General features: G+C 43.5%; 4 protein-coding genes across 5 annotated transcripts in view; 3 read left to right on the top strand and 1 right to left on the bottom strand.

The window, feature by feature from the left end:
- The window catches only part of LOC306794902 (E3 ubiquitin-protein ligase TRIM21-like), a 3380-nt gene extending 824 nt beyond the window's left edge, over positions 1–2556 (top strand). The window contains exon 2 of one of the 2 annotated variants that reach the window (XM_079293148.1): positions 73–2556. In XM_079293148.1, coding sequence (XP_079149274.1) covers positions 91–1755 — 1665 coding nt within the window. In that variant the 5' untranslated portion in view covers positions 73–90 and the 3' untranslated portion in view covers positions 1756–2556. The remainder of the gene's footprint in view (positions 1–72) is intronic. The other variant, XM_079293149.1, reaches the window with a different exon arrangement.
- LOC306794712 (neurotrypsin-like) overlaps positions 1–10671 on the bottom strand; it is a 25402-nt gene extending 14731 nt beyond the window's left edge. The window contains exons 1-2 of the mRNA XM_079292896.1: positions 10546–10671; positions 7173–7215 (exon numbers count right to left, since the gene is read on the bottom strand). Coding sequence (XP_079149022.1) covers positions 7173–7215; positions 10546–10644 — 142 coding nt within the window. The 5' untranslated portion in view covers positions 10645–10671. The remainder of the gene's footprint in view (positions 1–7172; positions 7216–10545) is intronic.
- LOC306795281 (E3 ubiquitin-protein ligase TRIM38-like) lies at positions 3620–6158 on the top strand (the record flags this gene model as incomplete). Its single annotated transcript, XM_079293748.1, has 1 exon — positions 3620–6158. The coding sequence occupies one exon, from the start codon at positions 3620–3622 to the stop codon at positions 5294–5296; it is 1677 nt and encodes a 558-aa protein (XP_079149874.1). The 3' UTR covers positions 5297–6158.
- An 8118-nt stretch (positions 10672–18789) lies between the features above and the next one.
- Positions 18790–25815, top strand: LOC306795311 (cerebellar degeneration-related protein 2-like). Its single transcript, XM_079293785.1, has 6 exons — positions 18790–18914; positions 19647–19759; positions 21386–21534; positions 21634–21804; positions 23443–23656; positions 23826–25815. The coding sequence occupies exons 1-6, from the start codon at positions 18833–18835 to the stop codon at positions 24444–24446; spliced, it is 1350 nt and encodes a 449-aa protein (XP_079149911.1). The 5' UTR covers positions 18790–18832; the 3' UTR covers positions 24447–25815.
- The last annotated feature ends 716 nt before the right edge of the window (positions 25816–26531 follow it).

The raw sequence follows: 26531 nt of genomic DNA, 5'->3' as shown, positions 1-26531 counted from the left end.
TTGACAGCGTGAGATTTTCGTCCATCTTCAATTTCATAACAACTGGTCAAACTCCATGCCTTCATGTTCCAGTTTGTTTGTTTTTCAGAAATGGCCTCCAGCAACAGTCTTCTGTCTGAGGACCAGCTTCTTTGTCCCATCTGCCTGGACGTGTTCACTCGTCCAGTTTCCACACCATGCGGACACAACTTCTGCATGTCCTGTATCACGCGCTACTGGAACGGCATCCCAGTCAGCCAGTGTCCGGTCTGTAAGGAGAGTTTTGAAAGGAGGCCGGACCTTAAGGTCAACACTTTCATCTCGCAGCTCGCATCGCAGTTCGTGTCGCTTCAAGTGACCGACGCGCACATCTGGAGCCCGGACCAACAGCAGGCTCCTTGTGATGGAGCGGTGCTGTGTGACATCTGTACCGACGCCCAGCGAGAGGCCGTCAGGTCCTGTCTGGAGTGTTTGACCTCTTACTGCGACGTCCATCTAGAGCCTCATCACAGAGCTGCAGGCCTGAAGAGACACACGCTGGTTGAGCCCGTGGCGAGCCTGGAGGACAAGATCTGCAAGGAGCACCACAGACTCCTGACGTTGTTCTGCAGGAACGACGGGGTTTTGCTGTGTGACCTCTGCGCCGGTTTGCGCCACGTGAACCATGACGTCGTTTCTGTGCAGCACGCGCACAGAGAGGTGAAGGCTCTGCTGGGGGACACTGAGGCCAAAGTGCAGCAGATGATCCATGAAAGGCTGCAGAAGGTCCGAGACATGAAGGTGACGGTAGAACAAAGCAAGACAGAAACCAAAGATGTGATAGCGAACAGCGTGCAGGACTTGACGGTGCTGATCTCTGAGATCCAGACGGAGGTTGTGAAGGTGATCGAGGAGAAGCAGAAAGCGGCAGAAGAACAAGCAGCTGGGTGTATTGGCAGTATGGAGAGAGAGATCACCGAGCTGCAGGAGACAACGATGAAGCTGAGGGAGCTGAAACGGAACGAAGACCCGCTTTCTTTCCTCCAGAGCTCCCCAAACCAACCCATCCTACCCCACACAATGGACTTGAACACAATCAGGTTTAATGGACAAGTGGAGATACTCCACATCCAAAGATCTTTTAGCAAAGCCGTCTCTGAACTGCGAATGATGCTGAATAAAGTGAGCACAGAAGCACAAAACGTCTCTGACGTGTCTAACGATGCCACGCTGAGATGCATCCAGCAGTACGAAGTGGACGTGGTGCTCGATCCCGATACAGCTCACCCTCTGCTCTTCTTATCTGATGACAGGAAACAGGTGAGATTTGGGATGAGTTCAGGTTTGAGGGTAAACCTGACGCCGAATGTGTTTACAGAACATCTCGCTGTTCTGGGACAGAGAGGCTTCTCGTCACGGAGGTTTTACTTCGAGGTGTTCGTGGGAGGAAAGACTGAATGGAGTCTGGGCGTGGCCAAGGCGTCCGTCCAGAGGGCGGGGCTTGTTCGAAGTCCTCACTTTGGACTCTGGGCCATCTGGTTCATAAAGGATAAGATCGAAACCTTCAGTTCTCCAAACGTGCCGGTACACTTCGGGAGAGTGGAGCGGGTCGGCGTGTTTGTGGATTATGACGGAGGGCAAATCTCTTTCTACGACGTACAGACCGCAACTCTCATTTACTCGTTCACTGGGTGTGTCTTCACTGAAGAGCTGCATCCGTACTTCAACCCCTGTGATAACGAATACGGGTCAAACTTTGGGCCGATGATAATTGTTCCTGTAGGCCGGACGGGGTAATTCGTGGGTTATTTACTAAAATGCAACTGATGTGCTTAATTGCAAAAAACTAATTTTGGTAAAGCAGCTTTTTATAATCACTAAATATGTAAAGCATTTAAGGAGATGAACCATCTTCCTTTATTGATTTCTGTCTCTGTTGAGTTTCAGTGTGCCTTAGATCCAAACACATCATTACCTTTATTAATTATTACGAATACAATATCAAGCAGAGGGAAATAAACCAGAAGAGCTAACTTAATAGATGATTCCATACGTAGTGATGTAAATGCAGAAAGGAGAAACTGGTAGCGGGGAAAGCAAAATGTGCAGATCATCACTATTTGATTAAATGCAGTGGTGTTGTTTGTTTGGTGTTGTTGCAGGAAATACTTTGTTGTGGTTATTTTAAAAGAGGAAACAATATGACTCAATGAAAACAATCAATATTTCTGTGATTTCACAAAGTGCTGAATTGCATTCCTCACTGCGTGTTTTCAGCTCCAACATTCAGGCCCTTATGTTGGAGGCTTTACATCTGTGAGGGTCTTGTGTTTGGAAGAAACCCACGCAGAAGCTCATAACAGGCCTTTTGACATGTCGCAGTAATAATAACACAGTTGTAAATACTGAAATGTATGACGATGGCTGAGCTCCGTGTAGCTGCTTACGTTTCAGAGTTCTGGTGAGTTTGTTCTTATGATAACACAAAGTGTCTCGTCAATGTCAATAAGACTGTTTTTAAAGCTGTATGATCTGTAGTGGTAATAAAAGTTTGTTTGCCAACTTGATGAAAATGTAATAAAGTAAGAAAGCATTGCATGATGTTATTTTCAGTAATTTGTAAAATTTCATTCGTTATTTATTTATTTGTTTATTAATCTATCCTCAAACAACAAATAACACAGAACACAGCTATCCATTGGACCCCAAAACAGCCCTCACTCTATCCAAACCTTTAAAAAAAGCCTCCGACTTAACAGACACCCAACAAAGGTGCCTGTCTCTTTAAGAAACTGAAAGCAAGTTTATTTCCTGTTAAACAACCAGCATCTCTGTCGTCATCATTTCTCCTTTACAGACCAACAGCCACAGACGTAAGTACGTTACTGAGCCACACTTTCACTATGAACTCGTAAGCAGTGAAATCTATGTTGTGTGTATGTTGTCGTGTTGCTTTTGGAGCAGTTTTTGTTGTGAAATGCTGCTTTCTCGAGCATAATTAAAAAGATTTGTTGTCTTGTTGGAGAAATAATGTAAACACGAGGTCCATTTAGTAATCTTTCACATTTCATGGTCTTCATCGGCTTTGCACTTGGATATAGACAAGTAGTCTTGTTGGTATATGACAAATACAGTTTGTTTTTCAAAATCCTTCTGTGGTTTCTGTTAAAATATGTTTGATGACTCAGCTTGATCTTGCGGGTGTGTACTACATTCCTTTCTAAATAGCTGACCGCAAACGGAAACAATGCAGGTTTCACACTTTTCAGTGTGGGGTAAGAAATGCATTTAGGGCCGCAACTAACCATTGTTTTCAGACTGAATCATCTGACAGTTATTGCCTCGATTAATTATGAATCATTTGGTTCATAGAATATAAGAAACATCTGAAGAATTCCTAAAGCGCAAGTAGTACAGTGTCGATGAGCAGTTTAACAGCCAAAGAAAGACATTCAGTCAATCAGATATCACAGAAGACAAAGTGGAGCCACTTAACTTTTCATGGTTTTGCTAAAAGGAATGACTTAAACAATTTGATCGTCAAAATAGTTTCACATTGATTTTCTGTCGATTGACAGCGTGATATTTTCGTCCATCTTCAATTTCATAACAACTGGTCAAACTCCATGCCTTCATGTTCCAGTTTGTTTGTTTTTCAGAAATGGCCTCCAGCAACAGTCTTCTGTCTGAGGACCAGCTTCTTTGTCCCATCTGCCTGGACGTGTTCACTCGTCCAGTTTCCACACCATGCGGACACAACTTCTGCATGTCCTGTATCACGCGCTACTGGAACGGCATCCCAGTCAGCCAGTGTCCGGTCTGTAAGGAGAGTTTTGAAAGGAGGCCGGACCTTAAGGTCAACACTTTCATCTCGCAGCTCGCATCGCAGTTCGTGTCCCTTCAAGTGACCGACGCTCACATCTGGAGCCCGGACCAACAGCAGGCTCCTTGTGATGGAGCGGTGCTGTGTGGCATCTGTACCGACGCCCAGCGAGAGGCCGTCAGGTCCTGTCTGGAGTGTTTGACCTCTTACTGCGACGTCCATCTAGAGCCTCATCACAGAGCTGCAGGCCTGAAGAGACACACGCTGGTTGAGCCCGTGGCGAGCCTGGAGGACAAGATCTGCAAGGAGCACCACAGACTCCTGACGTTGTTCTGCAGGAACGACGGGGTTTTGCTGTGTGACCTCTGCGCCGGTTTGCGCCACGTGAACCATGACGTCGTTTCTGTGCAGCGTTCGTACGACGACAAGATGGCTCTGCTGGGAGACACTGAGGCCAAAGTTCAGCAGATGATCCAAGAAAGGCTGCAGAAAGTTCTAGAAGTGATTTTGTCACTGGAACAAAGCAAGACAGAAACTAAAGATGTGATAGCGAACAGCGTGAAGGACTTGACGGCACTGGTGCATGAGATCCAGAAGAGCCAGACGTTGGTTGTGAAGGTGATCGAGGAGAAGCAAAAAGCAGCAGAAGAACAAGCAGCTGGGTTCATTAGCGGTATTAGGAGAGAGATCACCGAGCTGCAGAAGACAACGGGGACGCTGAGGGAGCTGAAACGGAACGAAGACCCGCTTTCTTTCCTTCAAAGCTCCCCAAACCCACCCATCCTACCACACACAATGGACTTGAACACAATCAGTTGCAAGAGGCAAGTGGAGATACTCCACATCCAAAGATCTTTGGGCAAAGCAGTTCCTCAACTGCGAATGTTGCTGAATGAAATGAGTACAGAAGTACAAAACGTCTCTGACGGCACAGACGTGTCTAACGATGCCACGCTGAGATGCATCCGACAGTACGAAGTGGACGTGGTGCTCGATCCCGATACAGCTCACCCTCAGCTCATCGTATCTGATGACAAGAAACAGGTGAGATTTGGGATGAGTTCAGGTACGAAAAAAAAACAGAGCCTGAAACCAAAAACGTTCGCTTCAAAGCTCGCTGTTCTGGGACAGAGAGGCTTCTCGTCACGGAGGTTTTACTTCGAGGTGTTCGTGGGAGGGAAGACTGAATGGAGTCTGGGCGTGGCCAAGGCGTCCGTCCAGAAGAAGGGCCTTGTTCCAAGTCCTCACTGTGGACTCTGGGCCATCCGGTTCGTAAAGGATAAGTTCGAAACCTTCACTTCTCCAAACGTGCCAGTAAACTTCGGGAAAGTGGAGCGGGTCGGCGTGTTTGTGGATTATGACAGAGGGCAAATCGCTTTCTACGACGTACAGACCGCAACTCTGATTTACTCGTTTCCTAAGTGTGTCTTTACTGAAGCGCTGCATCCGTACTTCAACCCCTGTAACAATGAACACGGGTCAAACTTGGGTCCTATGGTGATTGTTCCTGTGTAGGCCGTACCAAGTGAATCAGAGAATCACTTGGTAGTTTCTCTATAATGAGTAGAGAAACTGCTGCAATACAGCTGCAGAGTGTGCCGATGATCACTTTGTGATGAAGTGAGGTGGTGGTGTTTATGTTTGGTGTGGTTGCAGAAAATACAGAGGAAAAATTATGATTAATTTATAGGTAGAATGTTTTATAAGAAATGTATTTCTGGAGCTTTCTGGTGGATGATTGTGCATCAAAAGTTGTACAATACATGATAAAAATTCACCAACATGCATCTTAATTCAACGCGTTTTCCCCCTTGTAAGTATAAATACACGTGTTGACTTTAATACTCATTTTGTCTCTGAAGGGACAGAAAATATTCTTCCGATCAGCCGTCCAAAATCTATGATATCAAATCCTCACATTTGAGAAGCTGGAACAAGCAAATGTTTGACATTTTACCTTGAAAATGTTTTTTTTCAACTTTTTTTTCCAGCTCTTACATTCAGTCACTGATGACGAAGGTGACATTAACTCGAGTTCCAGTGTTTGGAAGTGGGCCATGTTATAGCTCATCACAGACTTTTCTCACCAGGGACATTATGACACGTCACAGCAGAAAAATACTGAAAATGAATGATGGCTGAATTCTATTCAGCTGCCTCAGTTTAAGGATCTGGTGTTATTGATGCGGGTTCACTGACTTACTGGGACAAAAACCCTCGTGCTCTGTGAGTTTTTATGCTGATTTTGTTTTTATGATAACATGAGATGTATGTCTTGTCACTGTTGTTAAACAATGTTAAAGCTGCATTTCATCTGTAATGGCAACAACACTTAAACACTCAGCTTGATTACATTTTAATAAAGTAAAAATGCATTCTGGGGGAAAGTGACATTTAAACAAATGTCTCTTTGTTTTGATATTTATCATCACTGCACCTTTAAATTCTCTAAACTACTTTCACCTCCTCCCTCGCCATGTATGCCTCACTCGTGTCCTTTCATTCATCTCAACACCCGCAGCGTTCACACACACACACACACACACGACGCTCGCCGCTAACACCCTCCGCATTGCCACGACAACGGTACTCTGCCCATCGCCATGGGAACACTCAGTCTCCCCGCTACCCATAATCCATTTCCCGGCCACAATGAGTCTTTGACACGCTTCACAGTCGGAGGCTGGCTGTATGGGGGGTGGGTGATGTGTGGAAAAACACACACATTTGAACAAATATGGGAAAATTGCCGCTCTGTTTCTCAACGTCTAACCCGGTTTTTTTAAATAGAATATTGTGCAACAAAGGAGAGCTGGAGGCAACCGTTGCAACAGAGAAGCATCTTGTGCAACATTTGCTGAATTGTGGTACTTGCTGTCCAGGTGCTTGTCTTTTTTAATTTTTTTAGAGAGAGCCTTGAGGTGGTTTCCACATGAGCTCGCCGGTTTGGCAGGTAGCTGAGAGGTGTGTTTGTAATTCTTTCTGTCAATGTGTGCACGGCTGTAAAAGCACAGATATTTCTGTGATGGAAACGAGCCAGAGAAGGAGGAGTCCCTCGCCCCACCCCCCAACATGGCCTCCACTCCTCTCAGGGATGGAGAAAAGAGGGAAATGAAATGCAGAGGGCCGCAGGGAGGAGGAGAGGTAAAAGCTATCGTGTGGGAGCAGGGCTGAGGCGGGTGGATAAAGAGAGCGGAGAAGAGGCGTCAACAGAGGGGTTTCATGTGAGCGTGAGTCAGAATGTGGGTTAAACTGCAGGGGAAAAGAAACACAGTATGGAGATTGGTAGCGATGGTGTAGGAGGAGAGGCTGGATGGAGGGACACTTGATTCATAGCTCAGACTACAGACAGGACGAGAGTGCTGTGTTCGGAGTATCACCTCCCACTCACCTGAGTTCTGCACCTCGTTTAAGTAACTGTCCTCAGCCACCACCTGCAGACGGGAAGACAGATGCAGCAAGTTAGACAGAAGACCAGGATGTCAGTTGATAATCTCAGAGTTCAGCCCCAAAAGACGCGATGTCAGTGAAACAACCGCAGACCAACAACAAGACACACTGTGGAGGTCAGGAGGTTATGTTTTCTCTTCCTTTTAATTAGCAGACAAGGCACTGGGCCCCAGAACATGAAGTTATTCATTTATGGAGAGAAACTCTTGAATAAAATAAATCCTCAATATCCCATCTGAGCGTCCACTGCTCTGTGGTTACAGGTTGGCTGGATTTAGGTCACTAGAGGGTTAACATTGACATAAACCAACGATGATAGTGACACTTCTTACACCAATCCGGTCGAACAGGTTTTTGCAGCTCTGCAACAACATTCCAGCACCTCCACCGTCGCTCCTGACAGAAACCAGTGATTCTTCTCACATGCACACAAGCTGCCTTTGTCTGCGTCATTTGAAGTGTTTGATAACAAATGAGCGGAGCCGCCGTCGTTCTGCTGAGGGCGTCGTGCAACCGCAACCAAATCCAGATGAAACATGCACAAATTGGACGGCTATCTGCATGGAGGCGATACATTTGAATGGCCACTTAAAGGATGAATCCAACTCGTTCTTAAAACAGTAAAACTGTCACTGATTGTGCTTCAGCCTCGGCAAACCTGTTCCTAAATACCAGAAACCAGAGAGCGGAGAAAAGGCTGTAAACTGAGGAGTATTTTCACAATTTACTTGCATTTGTGAATGAGTTTATTCATTAACAGCAGGGAGCACCAGTCAGAGTTAAAAAACACAAACCACCCAGGTGTGAAAGCGTAGCGTACAGTGTAAACACACACACACACACACTAATATTACTAGACAGTATCTGATAATATCTGACAGAAGAATGTCGGTTTCATTTTCAGAAATCAGGTCACACCACTACATAACAGTGGGGCACCTTGCAGAAGAGGAGAGGACACACACACACACACACACACACACAGTGCTGCCACTGTGAGGGCAGAGAAATATGACACATCTCACCTTCACACAGATTAGTTTTGCGCTTCAGACAACCGACAACCCACAAACACACACGCACACATACACACACACACACACACGTATGAAACACACTTTGCAGACGCCTCCCAGAAGCCTCCCCGCTCAGCTTAATGGCATTACAGCGGGAACAGGTGACCTGTGGTAGCGAACATGGTTGCTGATATCTCCGTTCATATCAATCACACGGCTCGATTACAGCGGTAATCAGTTATGACGCTCTCACAGCTGCGTCCAGTGTTTGGCCATGCAAATGCACACAAACACACACTGGAGCCGGGACTGTGAAGGTAGACGGAAAGAAATGAAGAAGCAAGAGTCCATTTCTGCTCGGAGGGAAAACGTGTTTCTGCAGAATAGAAAACTGATGTTTATGGTCCAACCTTTTAGTGCTAAATGATAAAAACCTGTGTTGCCCTGACTGGTTGTTTCTGGTAAGCTGTTCAGTTTGTCGTCAGATGATTTTCCTCTTTTAAGATTTGGGCACCACGCCTGGATTCAACCTGAAAGGAACCCAAACCTGTATTCCTGTAGCACCGCTATTTGTGAAAGGTGAAGTGGTTTCCTGCCATCTGATCTATCATACATGTTAGCTTCACAACCTATACACATTTCTAGGAGACAGGGTTGGTGGATTTGCCTATACAGCAGATACAGCAGGTGCTCGATGATGGTGGGCTGGCATTTATACAAGATTGTCGTCCCAAGATGAAGGACAGCATCAGTCTTTCCAACAATTGCACCAAAACAGCATTTGTGTATATCCAATGACAAAGCCCTGTAGTGGGCACAGTCACTATGACGGGCACAAAGGAAGAAGGAGCAACAAAGTCTGCACTCAAGATGGTTCAACAAAACATCAGACAGTTCATTTCCTCTTGACAGTCAATGTTTGTTTTTTGTTTTTGTAAAGCACGAAAACATGACGACGAAGGTCCTCTGACCTTAAAGGTGCTCAATACAGAGCATGTCTATTGCACTCAACATCGGCTGAGTCGGTGGCTAGCAGCTAATGATGCTAACAGCACAAATGGTGACCTGTATTTGTGCCCATTATAGATACTTCCCTCACACATGTGCATTGGCATGCGGGGCCCTGACTGAGTGGGACCCCAGGACCCCTTGATAGTAGATCCGGCCATGAGGGCAACTTCATCTTAACTACAACTTACTGCTTTAACATGAAGCTATCTTACGAGTTTTGATCGATATGAAAATAAAGTAATAGATGATTCAGAGCAAAGCAGAGTTTGCAGATTACAGAGGGCTGCTGGCCATTGGTGGATTCCCACCAATGGCCTCTTATGTAGCCTCTTTCTGCATTAAAAGATTTGTCGAGTGAAGTTGAAATGAAAAAAAACCTGAAACTCATCTGCAGTGTGCTATTTGTGCTACATGCACGGCTGCTTCCAGTGCGTCTCATTAAATCCTGCACATACTCCACGAATCACGCCCATACAGCTCATGTGCTGCACTTTATAATAGCACAGCACACACTTAGAACAACATCAGAAAATGAATTAATTTGATTATTAATGGTTTAGCATTAATTTATTGTTTTGCGACTGGAATACGGAGAACTTTTAAACAATTTGGTGGTATAAATGATTGAGCCTGACCAGCTGTGGCTCAGGGTGCTCTGACCCACACCTGACAACACCTGCTTCACTAGTAGTGGGCTCCAACATGTCTGAGCAGACTGATCTGCTGTGACAAGCTTCAACGGGGTTCATTCCCACCACGCCGCGTTGGCAGAGGAGCCACCAATGGGTTCCTCTCATGATATCCCGCCGAGGGCGCTGACGGAGGAGGAGGAGGAGGAGGAGGGTGGAGGGGTTGTGATTGAGACCGTGCATGGCCGCGTGAGTGCGTGTACCCTCTTAATTGTGCAATGCGCTTTGAATGCACCATTAATTGGCTAAAATACAGATTATAGGTGTCTGGTGCTTTTAATGTCCCGACCTGCACCTGCTTTGTTGGAAACGCACCCCGAAATCAATCACTGGGGGTTTTTATCGTGGAGCACGACAACAGACACGAGTCTGTTCTTAAATATGTTGGTTGCATTGCCCTGAATTCCGGTAGAGGTTTATCAATCCTCCTAATCTAATGATCGACCTAAATTAGGTTGCATGACAAATGCAGCTCAGGTCACCAAAGCGTGACTGTCACGGGACAGTGGTCAAGAAAAAAAAGGGTAAAATAAAAATCAGGCCACATTGCAAAATCAACCCCATCATCATCATCATCACCAGACAGGAGTATACGTACCTCCGCCAACAACGGCAGCCAGAGGCAGGCGGTTCCGATCAAGCACAACATTTCCCGGCTGGTTAGAGCCATCCTTCCCTCCCGGTGCGTCCGTGTCATAGGCAGAAAAGCCGCCGCTCCGCTCCCATATCTGTGCCCAACCTGTCCGCGAGGTGAACCGTTATCCTCCGCTGGACGAATGAAACGCGGTGTGTGATGATGGTGTACGTGGGAGGTTTTACGCACAGAGGACAGGGTGCGGCACTATAAACGCTTCACAGAGAGAGAGAGAGAGAGAGAGAGAGAGAGAGAGAGAGAGAGAGAGAGAGAGAGAGACACACACACACACACACACACACCGATCCAATCCTGGTTGAAATAGTGTTGAGCTTTGCAAGAACCTGATGCCACAAGCATCTCCCTCTCTCCCCCCTCTCCCCCCTCTATCTCTCACAAACACACTTTCTCTCTACATCTGTCAGCTGCCCGGTGAATCATTGATGAATTTGATTTTGTTTGCTGCAGGTTAATCACTTATTTTGTCTATGTGCACAATGTAGCAGCTGATGAACGTCACTAAATGCACCGACTCACAGTCAAACACACAGACATTGATGTATGAAAACAATATCATCAATAACAGGATTGTTTCTTCTCAATAATCCAGTGTGTGTTTTTGGTTTATGGACAAACTTAAACATCCCTTTCACTTCACATGTTTCTCGTGTTGATGACAAACAGTGTTTTCCAAGATAAGAGGTTGCATCTCTTCTCTTATAGAATATTAAGAGTCTGGGTGCAGTTGCCCTTTTGTGATTGCCTCATAATGACTTGAAGATTTAAAGTTTCCAACCTGGACTTCACAGCCAACACTTAAGACTTAACAGTGACTTGCAAAACAATAACTTTATCAACACTGCTGCATGTGTGAATACATCCAGGGACAGCACTCGCCACCTTCATCATCAAAACACAGAATATGGGGATTTTGAAAGAATGATGTTCATCGCTCCAGTAGAGTACACAGTCAAAACTGTTGTGTATCAGGGAAAAGTTGTCTGTGTCCATTGCAACTAGTGGGAAAAAAACACGACTCATGTTCCCTTATTTTTCTTGCAAAACTGCTCAACATAATCTGCTTTGCGAGGAAACATCAAAAACAGGAACTGGCTGTGAAATAAATAAAATCAGCAAAGATTTTTGGCTAATGGGGACGAAAGCTCTTCCAAAAAAACACACATTTTGATTCTAGCTGTTGACAAATTGACGTCAGTGCTTTGCTTTAAAATGGTGAATTTGAAGCCACCGATAAAAACCAGAGCCAGCTGCCAGGACGTTTTGTCTTCACTCAGCAGTTGGACTGCACTGCTGGAGAGAAGTGGTCAGCTCAGCTTTTTTTCCCCCAGTATGTGTGTGTGTGTGTGTGTGTGTGTGTGTGTGTGTGTGTGTGTGTGTGTGTGTGTGTGTGTGTGTGTGTGTGTGTGCTTAAACCCATCAGATCCGAAAAAAAATGCAATCCCACCAAGGTGCAGAGTTAAGCAAAATCACAGAGATTTATGTTCTTGAACATTTAGTCTGTTAAATGTGATACAATTGTCTGATGTCCTGTTAAAGTAAAAGCAACAAATCCACATATTTCATTTGGGTTAGGGTTAAAAAAAAAGTAACAAATCATGTTTACTATGTTCACGATTAAGCGTGGTGCAGTAGCTAACATTTGTTAAAGCTACTTTTTTGTTATATTTATTCTCATAACATCCGGGTCGGCAATCAATAAATCAAATGCTCTGACAAAAAAAAAGAGGAAGATTCGGTATCCGGTGCCATTGTAATAATGCATTGTAATAAGCCCGTCCAGTCATTTCCTTCAGCTGCCTGCCTTCGTATTCTGCACGTGCACTCACTGCTCAGCACTGAAGTCTTCATCAAGCTGCTGTAGCTTGACAGCTGAGAGTACTAACAACAGCCATGTTTACGTTCACAATGATCATTTTGGAGGAGTGGCTTTGGGGAAGTCAGTGTTGACGACATGGCGACTTTCTTGCTAGATTTAGGGACTTTTCAAGCTCGTGCTGCTGGTTACCTTCGTTGGATAAGAGTGGGCATTACTGGGCTGGGTTTTTTGGTTGGATCATTTAAAAAATATGGCGTACTCTGGCAAGTTCCTCAACATTACCGACCCGAGCTTCGAATAGCACAGTGCAGCCATACCCCCAAGGATAGGCATTGGAGTCGGGGGCATTGTCAGGCAAAAGGCCCGGTCCTATAGGGGAGGTCAGGGTCCGGTTTTGGGACCTCAGAATTACTTCTTGGCTTTTTGCAGATGATGCGGTTCTGCCTGCAATCGAGTGTGAAGAGGTCGGGATGAGAGGAAACAGTGGGTTGCTCCCTCCGCGTGCCTTCGTTTAGAGGTGGAACATCCAAAGGACCCAGAAAACGCTGACGAGACTGTATGTTTCATCTGGTTTTGGAACGTGAGATCCCCCAAGAGGAGCTGGAAATCACTTCTCGGCAGAGGGACGTCTGGACTACTTATGACCCAACCAAGGATAAGGAGCAGAAAATAGATGGATGGACAGAGTACAGCCGAGGATGATGGGAATGTTGCTAGTTTTGCAGGTATTTGGTCATAAACCAAAGTATTTTGACCTGACGTTTGGCAGAAAAATGAAAAAGCATCAGTTATTATTAGGATACATCCTCTAGGAAACAAGAATATATGTACCACATTTCATGAAAATCAAAGTGTTGGACCGGCCAACATCGCCATCCACATAGAATATCTCTAAAAATGACTTTTCAAATGAAATACTCTGTCAACTGACAAATTGATTCATCATTTCCCCTCTCAGCTGGATTGTTTTTATGGAACTGGAGTTAAGCATCTTGTCTCACACACCATCCATCATCCCTCCTGTCTGCTGTATCAGCACTGCTTTTTGATGCAACATTGGCCACGTCTCTTCTCATCCACACACACACACACACACACACACACACAACAGAAAACACCGGAGCAGGAGGCAGCTGTCAGTCACTCTTTTTCCACCTTTCGTCCTCTCAAACGGACTTTCCTCTCAGATGCTGGTTAAACGGCGTGTTTTCCGTCCTGTGTTTGGGATCAGGGACATACAGTACGACCATCTATGCTCAGTATGTCAAGAGAAAATGGGATGTCCCCGTTTCATAAAGTGTGAGCGCCAAACGAGGCACCAGTGTAATTGTCTATCCCTGTGCTTATGTGATCCCCTGAAGCTGTGCGAGATAGATTAGCTAAATTCATCTACTTCACAGAGTTTTATTTTACCCACAGGCCCCGGGGTGGGAGATTACTTGGGAAATTAAACTCATAGTTTCACAGTTGCTCTTGCAATCGTTGCCTTTGATGTCGGTGTTCAGTGTTAACAGTTTGCTATCTTTAACCCAAATCCAATTTCTGTTATCATCATCTTTCTCTCTCTGGTTATCTCTGCGTCTCTCTTTTCCCAATTTCCTCTTTATTGCATTCAGCGTGTAAACAACATGGATGGACCAGAGCAATATCAAAGCAATACCATGCATGCACATACAGTACACAGTATGTGTGCCCGTCTGCTTCAGCGGAGTTCTTTTGTCTGTTGTTTTTTCATTCCCCACACAAGCCCATATGTGATACTGCATGAGAGTTGGCATCCCGCTGGCTTTTGCAAACCGCCTAGTTGTCATGGTAGCGTGGTGGGTATATCTTCCAAATCCTTGACTGTTTGTTGCGTCCATGCCCAGAACAAAAGGCGATGGAGGAAAGAAAATAGAAGATGAAAGAAGAGGGCGAGAATCAGTCAAATAAAATCACAACAAATTAAAATGGCTGCAGGCTCGCTGCCTGTCACGATGGATTTCTGCTAAACGTAAGAGCTTTGAAGATTAACTTAAAACACACACACACACACACACACACACACACACACACACTCACACACAGTCAGAGGTTTTGTCATATGTGTGTGTTGAAGTTCTTCCCAGAAGCACTTCCTGCAAATCCCATTACACCCGTACACACCGCTCAACTGAGGCAGTTGGTATGGAAACGGATCAGTAAAGCTCCAAATCTCTCTTTTAACGAATCATTACCAGTCGCTGCCGCCCATTAACGTCACAGCTTCCGTGCAACGGCAGCAAATAACACCATCACTAACCCAAAGTGCTACAGGGAAGAGAAGGAATGTGTGAAAGGGTCTGTGAGCACAGTGGTAATCATCCTGTTTCTCTTCCCCCCCCCTGAAACATTTCCATTTCCTCCCTTCGTTGATCTGACATCCTTTGACTTGCAGACGCTTTATTGTGCTGCTTGAAGACGCCTCAGCTGCCACAGAGGAAACATGATTGGACAGCCGGTTTTGCATCTGAGACACACCTCTGGAGATATGAAATAACAGGAGTAAAGGAGTGCACGGGGGGGGAATCAAAAATGAAAAGGCAATACAGCATCAATAAAAAGTAAAAAGGGCCACGGGTGTAAGTGTAGATAGGGGGGGGGGGACACACACAGAGTGTTGATTCTGCAGAAAGAAAGAAGAAGATCACAGCTATTTCATCACTCTGAGAAGCCGAGTCCCCGCAGAGAGCTCTCGCTTCCTGCTTCGCCTGTTCTCTCATCTCGCTGACAGCCGCAAAACACAGATGGAGAAATCAGGAGGATGGCGGAGGAAGACAGGGGGACACGCCGAGGGTGGAGGAGCACATGTGAGATGAAAGGGACGGGGCGAACGGGCCTGAAAGGAAAAGCTTACTGATGTTACAGCAGCTAATCCTCAACCTGGCTGAATAATGTGGCCCCGGGGTCAGTGTGTCTGCTCCGGCCCCTCAAACACTCACACAATCTGTTTTTGGAAATCTGTTCCTGGTTAGTGACACCTTGTAAAAGGACTTTCATTCATGGGTAATGATTTTAACTGCACCATAAACAGACAGACATTTACATATCGAATGGCAGAAATGACTTGGCTAACAGAATACTCTCAAAAAAGAATAGATACATACTGAGAGATTTGAGCTTTGAGCTAAATGCTAATCCTTAGCGTGGCCACAAATGCAATTAGGTGGAGGCCACAATTTGCCACGTTCAGCTGAGTAGTCACTGAGTCACTGCTATTAAGTCATAGAAATACATTCACGTCAAAGAACATTACACAGAACCATGTGTTCTCATCTAGAGGGACACTAAAGATCCTCAGTCGGGAACCGGTACCTTGCCCCTGGCAACTTCTCTGCAATATTAATTTGATCTCAGTGTTGCGGAGGACACATTTTATTTGGTGTTTTATTGTTCGGTGGACGTGAGAAGTCCCCTGATTGAAAATATAAAAATAGAGAACCCTGGTTTGCTTTGGTTTTCTGAAGATAAAGAAGGTTATGAATAAACACACACAAGCACACAGTACGTTTATTTCTTTTGTGTTGAAATTAGTGATTTACTGGTAAACCACTGTCTTCTTTGTGTGAATAAGAGGCAGACTTTTATGTTGGTAATGTTGAGCTGATCAGGGAAGTCAGATGAAATTATGAGGCTACGCTGCCACCTAATGGAAATGCACTTCATCATAATACAGCTTAGTTAATCATCAGTCATAATAGTGCTGTTAATGGAAAGGGCTTTAAAAATGAATGGGAATATGTGTCTCAGGTAAAAGGCTTTTCGTGCTGGTTTAGTTTGTTAAGGAAAGAGCAGAATGTTGGACTACAAACTCCAAAATAAAAACGAAAAACTACACAAGAGCAGACAAGAGTGCACACTTTGTTTGATGCTTCAATCTTGGACTGTGTTGGATCATTCTGATATGGATATCATATAAAAGAGTACAACATTTGTTTTATTCTTTTGACTCCTGAAGATGTGCCACTGCCAGAGAATCCAAGGCCCAAACATTTCAGTTATTTTTTAGAAAAATTCATAAAAGCAGCTACGCCTCCGTAAAGTAAAAAGTGCAATATTACCCTTTATATGAACAATGGTCGTGGTCAGGTGGGCTGTGAAAATTGTATTCTTCTGTAAAAAAAATATTTTTGCAAAAAGCTTCATAGTTTGACAAATTATATTTTATTTTTAAATCTACAGTGTAATATTAATAGATTACGTTTCAATCTCAAAAATATATATAACTCTTGGAATCTGCAAGTACTTTTAAGATATCTTTCTAATACATTTCTCTTGTGTCGCTCTTTCATATAACAAAGACTATAGAAGTCTAAATCAAACTAGAAAATGCATTTCCTGCAGATAATGCGTTCGAATGCTGAAAGCTGAAATGAGTCGCAAAAAAAATTCTGACTACCTGCTGAAAAATGTTGAAGGGAAAATGCATTAAACTGCACTGCTGAAAACCCTTCTAGTTGAAATGTCTAAGTGGCAGACTTAAAAAATGTAAATTAAAAAAATATAATTGAATAAAAAAATGTAATTAAATTGAATTGACTTAAAAAAACAATTAACAAAATTTAATGACCTTAAAAAATTGTATTAAATTGAATTAACTTTAAACATTGAATTTAATTAACTTAAAACATTTAATTTAATTAACTTAAAAAAAAAAAAAGATTATCCAAAATAAAAAGAATCTGAATCTTTCTAAGTTTCTTTTTTAAGTAAAATTGCTAAGGAGGAAGAACAGATGAAAAATTAAATTAATTTATTTTAATTTAAAAAATGTTGTAATTCATTTTAATTTAAAAATATCAATTAATTTAATTTAATTTAAAGAATTTAATTTAATTAGCTTTAAAAAAAGAGGCTAATCACAACTCAGTTATTGATTAATTTTACTACTTTAATCATAAAGAATATCAAACTTCACTCGGATCCTTTATTGAACAAGAAAAAAAATTTAATATATATATATAAATATAATATGTGATCAGAGGCTGATTGCTTTGCAGAAAAAGTGAAGCAATTGAAACGTGGTGAGACTAATCATTTATATTCATTTTTTTTAAAGAGAAAACAGCGCTCTCTTGTGGACAAACTACAACAACAACCCAAATATCAATCATAAAAGTTAAAATGTGACAGTTCAAAAAGTGTAAAAGATATCAAAACGCTGAATCATATGGCAATAGTTGAGGGTTTTCTCAACATTTGAAAGTTGGAATGGTGTCTGTAGCTGAAAGTATTTGGAAGACCAACGATTGGAAAGTTTAAGAAGTTTAAGAGGATTTGAAAAGGTTCTCCATAGATATCCCATTCAAAAATGTTTTGCAAAAAGCTTAATAATCCAAAAAGCATAAGAGGTCTAAACATGAAGTCATTACAGCTGAACGATTGAGAACCTCTGCTGTAAATAACATCACAGTATTCTTGATCGTCAGGTCTCAGTACAGGTGTGTTTTGACGCTGCAGCGACCCCGTGTGGTCACCCGGACTCTGTGCGCTGCAGGTTTCGGTCGGAGCAGGTGTGGTGAACTGACGGTCAAACCGATGCGTCAAACTCACAGAGAGACGCAGGTCTAAACCGGAAACCACGCCATCGAATCTTCAGAGTAAAAGCACAAACTACTACAAACTAAACAAGACGTCACTGACCTGCAAAAAATACAAACTGTTGGATGATATATCGAGATAAACTCTGATAGATTCGTACTATATTTGTATATAAAGATGCATATGGTTTATAGTTAAAAACAGGGCTGCTATCACACTGAACGTTTTTACATACATTTTATTTATTGGGTAACTGGGTCTGTGAGCTATTCTTATCTTCCCTCCAGACACAACGGCGTTTTTAGGAGAAAAAACAACAACTAACGTTACTTTACACAGTTTAACAGGTGATAATCCCACTGGACACATAGAGTTAATGTTACCTGTTCTCCTAAACGTATAGTTAAACACCTTAATATACCTTAAAACACCATTTAAAAACTATTATATTTAAGAACTGATCATAACTTGTAGAATACTGGTAAACAACAGCAGGAAACGATGCGTTTAATGTAATTCATTAATCCAGAATTACATTAAAACCATATTTATATGCTGCCAGCAAGTGGGGTCTTGGAATCTGCCTGTCTGTGATAAATTGGCTGCAACGTTGGCGGCTTTTATTTTGTAATTCCAACCCGGGAGCAACGCAGCAGAGCCGTGAGCAGCAGTGAGCTGTCTGTCTGTCTGTCTGTCTGTGATGAACGCACACCGGTGCCGGTTGCAGAGGCGTGCAGACAGCGGCAGGAAGCACGCGCGGGCCGAACCGTCGATCACCGTAGATTGCGCTCTGCCTTTGTCATGTTTAAACCGCGGACCGATCCTCAGAGAGTGTGACTGATTCTAACCGCCAAGATGTTGACAGACATGGTTGTGGAGCAAGAATTTGACATCACAGAGGAGGAACCGTGGTACGACAAGCAAGACCTTGAACATGGTACAATTTCCTTTCAGTCTTTGTCTCTGAAGCTCATTGAATCATATCAATCATTTCATAATATTAACAGTCAAATCAAACAAATATGGGAAATAGGACATTTCATGTATGTGCTTCATTACAAACTCTATATTTAACCCTGCAGGTGCACAGGAGGTTACATTTGTAAGAATTTTCATGTGATTTTGTGAGCCTGTAATATATCATATTTTCACTCGGGGTGTTTCATTTAGTCTACCCGCTGTTTTCGTGTAAATGAAGCACCTTGACTGCAGGAAAAGGCAGGAGTCAGCAGGACCCTCGCATATGCGGCAAAGTGAAAAAGGAAAAGAAAAGCTCCGTCTGTAATGAAGAAGTGTTTTTGACTTCGATCTTCCTTTTAATGCTTTTACACTGAAACTTTATGGGTTTGTGTTTGTAATGTCCCCGTCTCTGCTCCCAATTGTGTCATTTTTGATTGATTTAGCAGGTTTTTTTAATGGTATATTAAAGAAAGACAAATAATAAATGGCTGTAATTGTCTGAGTCAGGAAATAACCATCAGTCCTTACTTATCAAAAGACTTGAATATTCAGTTCAGATATAGGTGGATAAAAGTAGGTTACTGGACTCCTGCCAACCGACAACAACCTCACAAAGCTGCTTGTACGGTAAAGTCCTCACGTCTCCATCAGTGGGACTGAACTATGAGCGCTGGAGCACTAATGGTCCCTCACCCCGTCTCTCCTGCAGACCTGCAGCTGGCTGCCGAGCTCGGGAAGACGCTCCTGGAGAGGAACAGGGAGCTGGAGCAAGGGCTGCAGCAGATGTACTCCACCAACCAGGAGCAGCTGCAGGAGATCGAGGTAAAGAGACGTCTCGTCACCCCGGCTTATGTTCGACTGTGTGTCTTTATCCAAAGGGCCGGGGTGTGCTGTCAATAAGAGGGTGTACTGTCACTGATGCTTGGGTCATCATGAAGCACTGAGTTCCTCTTGAATGCTGTGTTCAATTCTACCATCTAAGCCTCAAATGAGCCGAAAGGCAGAATACAACATCATGCAAAGGCTTTGGGAAGGGGAGGACATGCTGCTTCTCAGGCAACATACAAGCTGCCATACATTCTGTCTGAAGATTATTTTTGGGGCTTTTTTTTTTTTTTTAAAGGGGCGACCGACCTGAAGACACGACTCTAACCCCAACCCAATTCCACTGATTCTTCTGGGTTAAAAAAAAGTAATTGTACCATTTGTATTTATAGACAACTCTCCTAAAAAGATACTAGAACTGATCATCAAGTGCTCTTTATAGTAAATAAATCAATAAAACATTCTGAATTAAGTTTAACACATTCATATTTAAAAGGATCAAGTCTCAATCATAGAAGTTCTGGGTGATTATTGGGTTTCTTCATTAAAACGCAACAATTTAATATATAAACATTATTATGGAAAGCATAACCAATGTACTCTTGATGTATTATTTGCTAGATAAATGAAGAAAATTACAATTATATTACTCGTAAATATGCGTCTTCCTCTGTACAGATTTAAGAACGGTGCCTGCAGGATTTCCAGTCAACCCTCAACCGAATCATGACATCATTTTAAACTTAAGTGACGTAAATTCAATATTTAGCTTCAGGTTTTTGCAGATTTTCAGAACTGCTACCTTTCCTCAAGTACGGCTCGTCTGCCGCTAAATCTCTCTCGCTGCTGACACTCCGAGTTTAATCTCTTAAGACCTTGACTGGATACTCGTGACGTCACGTGCCTGAATCCTGCTCTTGACTTGTAGTGCAATCAATTACCTGCTTTACTGCCACTCTGAACTGGAATGAAAGGCCACTAATGATAAATCCGCCACTCCACGTAAACAATCTAAACAAATAGAAGCAACACATTCAACTTCAACACACTAACTACATGTTATTCATTGATTCGTGACCGTTTGTTTCCAGTGTGCCGGTGCAGCCTGACAATGAACTGCAGGTCAGTTTCCACTGTTTGGTCTGTTGATTGACAGCAAGCAGATTAGATGAGAAAAGGCTCAAAGTGTTCTCGCTGCAACGGCTGATAAGAGAACCTGTTCTGAAGGAAACTGTTGTTTAAAGGAGTTTTTGATTTAGAGGCATTCAGGTGTAACTGGGAAACAGAAATGTCAGATTAGCTCTTAACATTTATTTTAGGCTTTCAGCTAAAACCTCTAAATGGTGATGATAATAATAATAAGAGCACCATTGTAATCATTAAACCATTGATTCTGCTGGTGGTTGGACATACTTATTGTTGATTTGTTTTAATTGTCAATATTCTAAATATCTTGCAGTAAAAACATTACATTTTGCCATTCAGATTAATCAGAAAAGGGAAGTTTAAGACCGGATTTTAGCCTCAATTTTCAATGTCCCTGTTTCTTTCTTCCATGTCTTTCTTTGTGCATCTTTTTTTCTGAAATTTGCTTCCACCCCGTCCCTCTGTCCCCTCCTCCAGTACCTGGCGAAGCAGGTGGACCTCCTCAGGCAGGTCAACGACCAGCACGCTAAAGTCTACGAGCAGCTGGACGTGTCGGCCCGAGAGCTGGAGCACAGCAACCGCAAGCTGGTTGTGGACAACAGGACGGCGCAGCAGAAGATCCAGGGGTAAAAGCCTGGGGATCAGAAAAGCGGACCGATTTTCCAGCGTTTTTTGGTCTAAAAATGTCCCCCGTTAGTAACGCGAGGGACCTTCTTTGCTCCCAGGCTGACGGAGACGGTGGAGCTGCTGCAGACGCAGGTGGAGGAGCTGCAGCGTCAGGTGGAGGAGCTGAAGCTGAGTCCGTCTCAGCCTCTGAAGCGTCCGCACAGAGAGAAGTGGGCGCCTCGCAGCTCTCAGAGTGTGTCCTGCCTGAAAGAGCTGCAAAACACCCTCAGGTGAGGACTCCACACTGTGTCTGTATCATTAGGTCGATGAATACTCCGTCACATAGCATCATGAATGTAATATTTAGGGGTTTTAATCTGGACTGTTCACTGTCAACTTGAAGACGTCACCTCAGGCTCATAAAAGTTTTAAAAGACACTATTTTTGACACCCCTCTCATATCTGCGCCCTCAATATGAAGCTAAGAGCCAAATCATTTCATAAATAATAACTTGTGATTGTGACAGGGAATTATTCAGCTTAAGTGTCTCTTGTATTGATGTATTGAGCCTTTAAAAAAAGACTTTAAGAACTTTAACTTATTCCTTAACCAGGGAGAGGAACCCTCTTAGCTGCCTTCTCAGTGATCCAGAAGCTCTTTGTAAGCTTCAAGGAGGGAAGCAGCAAAACCTCCACTGAGTCCTGCTCACTGCAGCTCTCCCCCATGTCTGCTAATCCTACTGCTGGCAGTCGGCCACCTCGCAGCAAGTCTCACTCCGAATACTGGGCCGTCCTGCGCCGGCCTCATTCACTGAGTTTAGTGTGTGTACGTGTGCGTGTCAGGACTGCTCCCTCAAAACATCCCGCTCAGACGGATGTAAGTCTCACTGATTAACTCGACAGAGAGACATGAAACAGGTCTGACTGACCTGTGGTGGATGAGGTTGGAAGGAAAGGGGTCAAAGTCGCGAACGTGTCTCAATATCTCTCTTCAGCTCAGATTTATTCTTCAGATGATCTCTAATCTACTGAGAAGTTCCTGATTCCTTGCTTAGTTTGCTTTTCTTTGCCTCATCTGCTCTATTTTTAGTTGTCAAACGTCTCCCATATTTATGTTTCATTTTTTTCTGTCGTCTGAATTGTTTTTTGCGGCGTGTCGGTTTGGTTTATTCTATAGCATTAAAATACTTTATATGAATATTATATGTTTGAAAAAAATATACATAATTAAAAATACATTAAATTGGAATGGAGCTGAAATAAATCATTGTGCAATTATTTTAGGTTTTTTTGTTATTTGAACAGTTTTCGTTTTATTACCAATACAAATTTAAGAAAAAAAACCCCACAGATATCCAAGACGGATAGATATACTGCAGTATAGGGTACATATTCACAAATATTAAATAAACTACAATTTTGATTTAATGTATTTCAATTTCCAACACCGTTTGTTTGCCATTTACCGGAAAACAGGAGTGTTCTGTTAATTGTAAACGTCACATTTTGCATCTGCAGTTTGAACCCGACCCTTGACCTTTGGTACGCGCCGCTGCCGTCTCTCTCCACGACGCACTTCTCGTCACCTTTCACTTTGTTTTGCCCGTTTATGAAGCGCACAAATGAAAGTTGCGAAAGATAAGACAAATTATCAGCCTGCATGGCGATGATAAAAGTCATATACAAAAAGTTGACAAAGCAATATCCACTCAAGGTCCACTTACTCGCCTGCTCTGGGTATCACATGGTCTTCATCGGCAGGAGAAAACCATTCTGAACTATTGTCAATTCATGAAGAATTGAGGAAAATGACCTGAAAAGAAAATGAAATTATAACATTCATCATGTTGAAAGAATCTTCTAAAGGCAGTCACAAATCAATGACCACAAACATGCATGCAGTGCTAACCGCCTGTGTCTCTGCGCAGGTACGACTGCGACGAACCCTCAGACGGCCTCGAGTCCTCCGACATGTCGTGGCGCGAGGAGGAGCAGGCGTCTCTGCGACAATCCCTCCGCAGCCTCCAGACCCAGTTCGCCACTGAGCGCGCGCAGAGGGAGGAGTCGGAGCGAGAGGCCGAGCTGCTCGCCCGAGACAATGCAGCGCTGGAGCAGCAGCTGGCGGGGATGGAGGGCTGTCGGGTATGTACGATGAATCTCTCACCTGTTGTGCGTTTGTATAAGATGTGGTATTAATACTGTCAGAAGAAAGGGTGAGAATAGCTACTGCAACGCTTGTTTTATCAACTTGTTGTTTGAGTTCAGCTGGAGTTCTAAACTCTTTTTTTTTTTTTTTCGCTCTCTGCTTCAGGCCAGAGTGTCTGAGCTGGAGCGTGAGGCCGAGGAGCTCCACCAGCTCTGGAAGTCCGACTCCTCCACCGGGTCCACCAGGCCGGACGCCATCCACAGCCTGCTGCCCAACGCCATGTTCCTCCACCCGGAGGAGGAGAGCGAGGGGGACGCAGCTGCAGCCAAGAGCCCCTGGGTCCTGAAGCGCTGGGACAGCGAGCGGCTGATGAGGGCCACGCAGACGCCCGACTCTCCCGACCGGGTCCACAACCACGAGTGCTCCTGCGTGCGCCGTGCTGACGTGGTGAAGTATCGCGGGATCTCGCTGCTCAACGAGGTGGACGCTCAGTACAGTGCCTTGCAGGTGAAGTACGACGAGCTACTGCGGCGCTGCCACCTTGGACAGCAGCAGGAAGAGGAGGAGGAGGAAGAGGAGGAGGAGGATGAGCCGATCCACAAGTCGGTCCACACTGCATCTCTTGCCGCCGCTTGTCCTGCTCTGACAGACATGGAGGACTTTCACCAGCCGGAGTACAAGGAACTTTTCAGGGCGATTTTCTCCCGCATTCAGAAAACTAAAGAGGACCTGATTGAAAACAGAGTGGGACCCTCAGCTGGGGAAGGGCTGCCTATTGTGCATTAGTAGACCCCCCCCCCCCCCCCCCCCCCCCAAAAAAAAGACCTGCTGCAAGATGAATTATCTTCCAGTTCAAGAGCGACTCACATGAAGCTTACTCACGCTCCACTTTACTGTATATTTGCAGACGCAAAGGGGTTCAGAGATGCGAGTGATGCAGGAAGCAGAAGGCCAAACACCAGCAGCTCATGTCTCAGATGTGGCTCATTTTGCACAGAAACACCGGTGCCTACCGCTGCCGTCTCTACTGTGCGCTCGCGCTACCTCACTTTGCACTGTTGACAAAACATCTCTGGGTCTTCTTCTCAGTCGCCGTATCGGCAACAGTTTATTCGACTGCTCCCTAAGTTTCCTGGAAAGACGTAAATTGATAGAAAGCTTCCTGGAAGAGACGTAAAGATGTAATTTGGTGCTAATTATAGAGAAAATGGAGACTGTGTTAAAGTCAATTCCTCTGGAAATCAAACTGCAACTTATGATCTTTTACATGACTGATTATATTGTTCATTAAAACATATTATTTAGTCTATTAAATGTCAGAAAACAAAAGAAAAGCCCATCACAAGTTCCCACTAAACTAACATCTTGTTTTGTCCGAGCAACGGTCCAAAACCCAAACGTTCAATTGACCATAGAAGAAGAAAAGTAGCAAATATTGACTTTTGAGAAGCTGGAACTAGTCCTGTTTATTTTCATCTAAATTGTTATTTGTTGTTGATCAGCGTATTATCTAGTTTACTATCTATTTAATATAAATAATAACTATAATGTAACACCTTACTGAAGGAAACCTTCCATGACAGGATCAGGAGATTACGGATCCACGGAATAAAATGTTCTCACTGTCTGTTTTCTTTGCAGCTATTTAAAACATTAAAAAAACAAAACCTTTCTTGGTGATAGTTTTGCCTGCGCCTGTAAGAGCGACATGCAAGTTGTTCTATTGGTGAAGGAGTTTATATTATTAGACGTGATTAAAGTTCTGACAACTAGAGATGTGTTTTGTAATCGTAAAGTGTATTTCCCAGAAATGATACTTGATTATTGCACGACAGGTTAGACGACCGTGAGTGTTGTATTAAAGGGAAGTTCTGCGGTTTACCAGAAGGTGTGATGAAGATGTGATGCTGTAGCGGCCTCCTGATTGTATATTCTATCGGTTCATGTTTGGTTAGAAGCTTTTCTCAGCAGCACTTCTGCGGCTTTTGCTGCCTGACGTCCGTGTGTCCTCTAAGGCTTTAGTCTGTGCAGTTTGTAGATGTCTGTAAAAAAACAAACAAAAAAAATCACGTTGAGATGCACTTTAGAAAATTGCACATTATCAGTGATCTTCTGACACTCGTCTGTTAAATGTAGTCAAGTGTCCTGAATAACCTGCTGTATGTGTGTACGGTGTGTTCTACCGGTTTCACGACTGGACCTCATGGTTTATGTTTGAGCCATAAAACATGAAGCAGCTTTCTGTCTGTGTTTGTTGTAAAATATGATTGAACATTCTTTATGGAGACGGTTAAACGTGGACGTCATAAATCGCTGATGCACTTTGAGAGTTACATCATTTATATATTAATAAAACGGCTTTGACGTCGGCCATCCAGACGCACTGCTGCACTTCAGACGCACTCAACACGTCAGCCGGAAACGACAAAGAAGAATCATTAACGGGTCACATTCAGAGATGTAATGGGAAACGGTGTTGCATAAAATGATAGCATGTAATATGTTAATATATGTAAATCGATTTTCAGCACAAGTAACAGATTTAAGTAGATTCGAGTTTCTACGGTTAGTTGATTGTTCTGAGCCATTACAACTACTGTTGGAATTGTGAAATATAACTTTTCATTAAAACATGACAGCGCAAACAAAGATCTTTATATCCTGTCACGAGCTCTACAAATCAAATCGGCCACAAAAAGGTTCCTTTCGTAGAACACTTTTTATAATTATCCAACCAGAATTACTCGTCAGAAATGAAAAACTAAAAGTAGAAATAACCTACAGACTTACCTTTTCCCTGAGACCATTAAATCTACCGTTTTCATTCAGTAACTGAACTCTGAATTTAGTTCGAATACAACTTACAAACAA

The sequence above is a fragment of the Melanostigma gelatinosum genome (genome assembly GCF_949748355.1).
Source record: "Melanostigma gelatinosum genome assembly, chromosome: 21".
NCBI classification, from domain to species: domain Eukaryota; kingdom Metazoa; phylum Chordata; class Actinopteri; order Perciformes; family Zoarcidae; genus Melanostigma; species Melanostigma gelatinosum.
Note: the sequence above shows the minus strand (reverse complement) of the source record. Positions and strands in the feature narration are given on the sequence as shown.